Here is a 4,528-nt window from a genome sequence, read left to right on the forward strand (position 1 = left end):
TCAACAATTACCAACTAATTATTAATCTATACAATATTATAATACATGAGGGAAGGATTCCCAAAAGTTAAGAACTTCTTCCCCCATTATTTATAAATAAACCCCTAGAATGAGGGTAAAGTGATCTTTTAAACCATAATTATTTTTTAGTCCCTCAATCTATTACATTTAAATCCTTGACATTTAACATAATTATGGGTAATTAGTTACACTCCTCCCCCCTCTTTAATTCTTTAATGTATTCCTGCGATATCTTACAACCGTAATGTTTTAAAAAAATCCGAAGGTACCATGACGATCGGCACATTTTTTTAAACGTTTCGATAGTTGTCTTTTTTAGTTTCGATGTGCGTTCATAAAGTACAAATAGCCGATGCATAAATGTACAATTGATTAAAGCCAACATTTGTTTTCTACCCAAGCCAGCTTTGACCATTACCTAGCTACCGTACATTAACATTTGTTTTTTACCCAAGTTTTTTTATTTTGAACGACATTAATAAACTAAAATATTCCCTAATTTTACTTGTACAGAGTCAGTTCATTGTGGCATGTTTAATATAGTAAGTATAGATAAAACTCACAACAAAATTCCTATTAAACATGCCACAACAAACTAAACAGGATATGTGCATCTTATTTTAAAAACTTAAAACTCACAACAAACTTCCTAAATAAATGGATGACCAATCTAAAACTAAACCCTAATGGACTACTATAAATACATAGCAAACACTCACAATTCTACATTTCTATTGCTAAACAAATTTAAAATATGGAGCCAGTTCTGAATTCACTTGATGCGAAAAAACAAGCATGCGATATTGAAAAATCTAAGGTCGGTTCTATGATAAGTTTTGTTATATCGCAATAATGAATAATTGTTTTCTTTTATTTACTTTTATGTGAATACTAACTTATTTGATTTTTCAGATTCAACACACCAATTTAAACACCCCAATTATCGAACAAGCTTCTGTTAGTTTTTAAGTAATATTTTCGCTTATAATCTTTCATATTAACAAGTTCATTATATTATTATTTGGTGTTTTATTGTAGGATGATGGTGATAATAGTGTTGAAATTATTTCTTATGGTGCAATGTTCAGTCCATACAAGTCTAAGCTTCAACGTCAATTTAGTGAAGAGGTAATTTTAAAATTTATTTAATCTTTTTTAATTTTTTTATTCTATATTTGTTCTTTTTTAAAATTTATTTAATCATTTTTTAACTTTTTTATTAATTTTTTGTTTTTTAAGGATCGGAAGTATGAGAATCAAAAGAAAAGATCTAAGAGACTCTCTGAATGGAAATGGGTCGAGGTTATAAATTTAGATGATTCTGAGGACGATGAGAAAGAAGATGAATTAGATGATACTACTGATTCGAGCACAAACAAGAAAAACGGATAAAAAAGTAGAGATTTTAGATGAAATATATCAAGTGTTTTTATGTTTTTTTCATTTTCAGTTGTTTTTGTTTGATATAGACTATCCCATGAATAATAAAGTTTATTTTATATTTGAAGTTTATGTTTTGTGTTATTTTATTGCACTTATAATTTACATCTCGATTGAACTAATATACTTTAGTACTTAATCATGTTCGTATTATATAATTTACATGTTCGTACTTGATCATTTCCAAAGAGATAAATTCGATTACCAAGAATGGCCAAAACATGAAAACTACCTCTTGGTTTGGAGTAAATTCAAGATTGTATTTACAAAGCACACTAAACTTATTCAATTTAACAGTCATGTTTCACGAGGATTTCGTATATATCCATTAGTGCCTTCTATAAAAAAAACTGTTGGACGACACGAGATATGAAAAAATAATTATATAATATTATAGATTTTTCGAATAATTTGTATTTCTTAAATAAAAAGATAAAGTTAATAAAGATATAAACTTTTACATCCTATTTATTTATAAAAACTGTTTTATAAAAATATGATTTTTAAATATTTATAAAAATGAAATTTAACATTAGTTAAAGGTGTTTAAAACGTACCTACAAGTCACCTACTATTTTTTACTTTTTACTTTTTCAAAAACGAAAATTTTAAAATTAAAGTTTATTGGATGAGTATGATGTGGATATTTAAAAAAGTTATGGACTTTAAACAATAAAATTATAAACTTTATCATTTCACCAACAAAATAAACTTACTTTATAACGATAGCAACTTATTTTTTATTTTTTGTCATTTGTTTAGTATTTTTTATTAACAAACGAATCTTTACATGTTTAAAACAGTTTTTCTATATTTTATTTATTATTAATTTTTATAACAAAACAAAACTTTGATATTTAGTAGATAGAAGATAAACTATGTTCCAAAAATTTAAGAATTATTTAATACTAATTTACGGATTAGTAGATAGATAGTAAACTATATCCCAAAATTTTAGGAATTATTTAATACTAATTTACGATATCTAGTAGATAAATAGTAAACTATGTCCCAAAATTTTAGGAATTATAAGTCAACTAATAAAAAGAATAATTATTGCAGTTATTCTTGGATATCAATCTAATAATTTGCATTTTTTAATTAAAAAGTTAATAAAGTAATAAACTTTAAAGCTAAACTAAAAAACTGAACTTACTATGATATAAAGTTAATAAAAAAATTATTATTTTATAAACATTTTTTATAACAAGTAATATAAATAAAATACTCCAGAAATTTACAATCTTTACTAGATAAATTCTAAACTGGGTTCCAAATTTTTAGGAATTATAAGTTCAACTATATTGTTATAGATAATATTAGTCAGTTTTAAAATAATTATTTACCAACTTGACTAGATACATAGTAGTAGATTGTGTTGCATATTTTTAGGGATTATTAGTTAAAAGTAGACTCATATAGATAAGATTAGTTAGGAACTAAAAATTTGAACTTAGTATGATATAAAGTAAATAAAGATATAAACTCTTATCATCCTTTTTTATAAAAACAGTTTATGAAATCTTATAAAAATATAAATTTTTTATATTTGTAAAAACCCGAAATTTAACAATTTAAGTTAAAGCTCTAAAACGTACTTACGAGTCAAATACTATTTTTTATTTTTATAAAAACGAAAATTTTAAACTTAAAGTTTATTGGATGAGTACTATGTGGATATTTATAAAAAGTTATGAACTTTAAAGAATAAAATTATACTTTATAATTTAACCAATAAAATAAACAAACTTTACAATTATAACAACTTATCTTTTATTTTTTTGTCTTTTGATTATTAATTTTTATAAAAAAAAACAATATTTTTTGTCTTTTGGTTATTATTTTTTATAAAAGAACAAAACTTTTACATATGTGTAAACTTATGACATATATCCACCACAATAATGTTATCATAAATATTATACGAATAAGAAAACTACCAGAAACGAGTTTTGCAATGCAAAGTGTCGCCCTCGCCGCATCGCGCGGGCACCCTACTAGTAGGTTATTAATATATTTTGATCTATATAATATAAATGATTATAATGTCTACAAAATTAAATATTATAATAATAATATATTTAATCTCACACCTGTCACTAAATCACAAGAACGCAAGTTGCAGTTTAGAATATGAAGGTTGAGGTTTTCGTGCACTAGTGATAAGAGGTGACACTAGGGGATTGTATAATTTTTGTTCGTGTTTCTAACTTTTTAACCATAGAGGTAAAACGATTTCAAAATATATAACACCCAAAATATTTGCAAATTCATTCAGGACAAAAACATCAAAAGAATTATATAAGTAATTTATTAAGGTTAGATAGTAAAGTTTTACCTAGCAATTTCTCTTGTAGATTCATATTCCTCTTTTATTTGATTTAAATTTCACCAAAAGTAAAATAAGTTTTATATTGAGTTAATAAGAGATTTTTTTTCCTATAAAATTGGGTTTAAGAGTATACTGTAGATTTGGCAAACTCACCCTCAAACCTAAATCATAACCATAAATTATATGAGAGCCTTATTCATTTTCTTTAAGGAGTTTGAAACGGATTTCAAGAATTTTAAGACTGTTTTACACTTATAAAATTGGGGGCGATTGTTTAGGATAGAATTTCTATGGTCAGGATCCTGATGTGGTTTATCTGAGCCAGGATTCCGAAAAGGCTTAGGATCCTGAACTTATTTGTTACTAATTGACTATTTCTGTGATGGGGGATATAATGCAGGAATATTCTTTCATAACGGCTGCAAAAGACTTGGACCTGAATTGTCACGAAGTTAGTTGAAGAAGATAACGGAGAATGACGTTGGAAGCCAACAACGGTCGAAGACCAATTCTCTCAGGATCCCGGGAATCTCGGAGTTGTAGTTTAGATTCATTTTTTACTTGTATTATAAATGGACTTGATCTGATTGACCAGGACATATAACACACACTCGCTTCAAACACTGAATACTCTCACACACTCAGAAATCTCGATTGTAACACTTAGATCCGATCGATCAAGCCTCAACCTTCGCAATCATTTTCTTATTAATCTTAGTGGAGCTATGTAGTTTC

The 4,528-nt window shown here is 26.0% G+C and overlaps 1 protein-coding gene across 1 annotated transcript; it reads left to right on the top strand.

Annotated features, from left to right (window-relative positions):
• The first annotated feature begins 762 nt into the window (after window positions 1-762).
• Window positions 763-1,413, top strand: LOC110869689. Its single transcript, XM_022118922.2, has 3 exons — window positions 763-838; window positions 1,060-1,149; window positions 1,261-1,413. The coding sequence occupies exons 1-3, from the start codon at window positions 776-778 to the stop codon at window positions 1,411-1,413; spliced, it is 306 nt and encodes a 101-aa protein (XP_021974614.1). The 5' UTR covers window positions 763-775.
• Window positions 1,414-4,528: the final 3,115 nt, after the last annotated feature.

The sequence above is a fragment of the Helianthus annuus genome, chromosome 5 (assembly GCF_002127325.2).
Source record: "Helianthus annuus cultivar XRQ/B chromosome 5, HanXRQr2.0-SUNRISE, whole genome shotgun sequence".
Classification (NCBI taxonomy): Eukaryota; Viridiplantae; Streptophyta; class Magnoliopsida; order Asterales; family Asteraceae; genus Helianthus; species Helianthus annuus.

Excerpts from the sequence above, each read along its gene's own strand:
- LOC110869689 (XM_022118922.2), top strand. The coding sequence starts at position 776 with ATGGAGCCAGTTCTGAATTCACTTGATGCGAAAAAACAAGCATGCGAT. Across the intron at positions 839-1,059 it reads GCGATATTGAAAAATCTAAG|GATGATGGTGATAATAGTGT; the intron begins GTCGGTTCTATG and ends GTTTTATTGTAG. Across the intron at positions 1,150-1,260 it reads AACGTCAATTTAGTGAAGAG|GATCGGAAGTATGAGAATCA; the intron begins GTAATTTTAAAA and ends TTGTTTTTTAAG.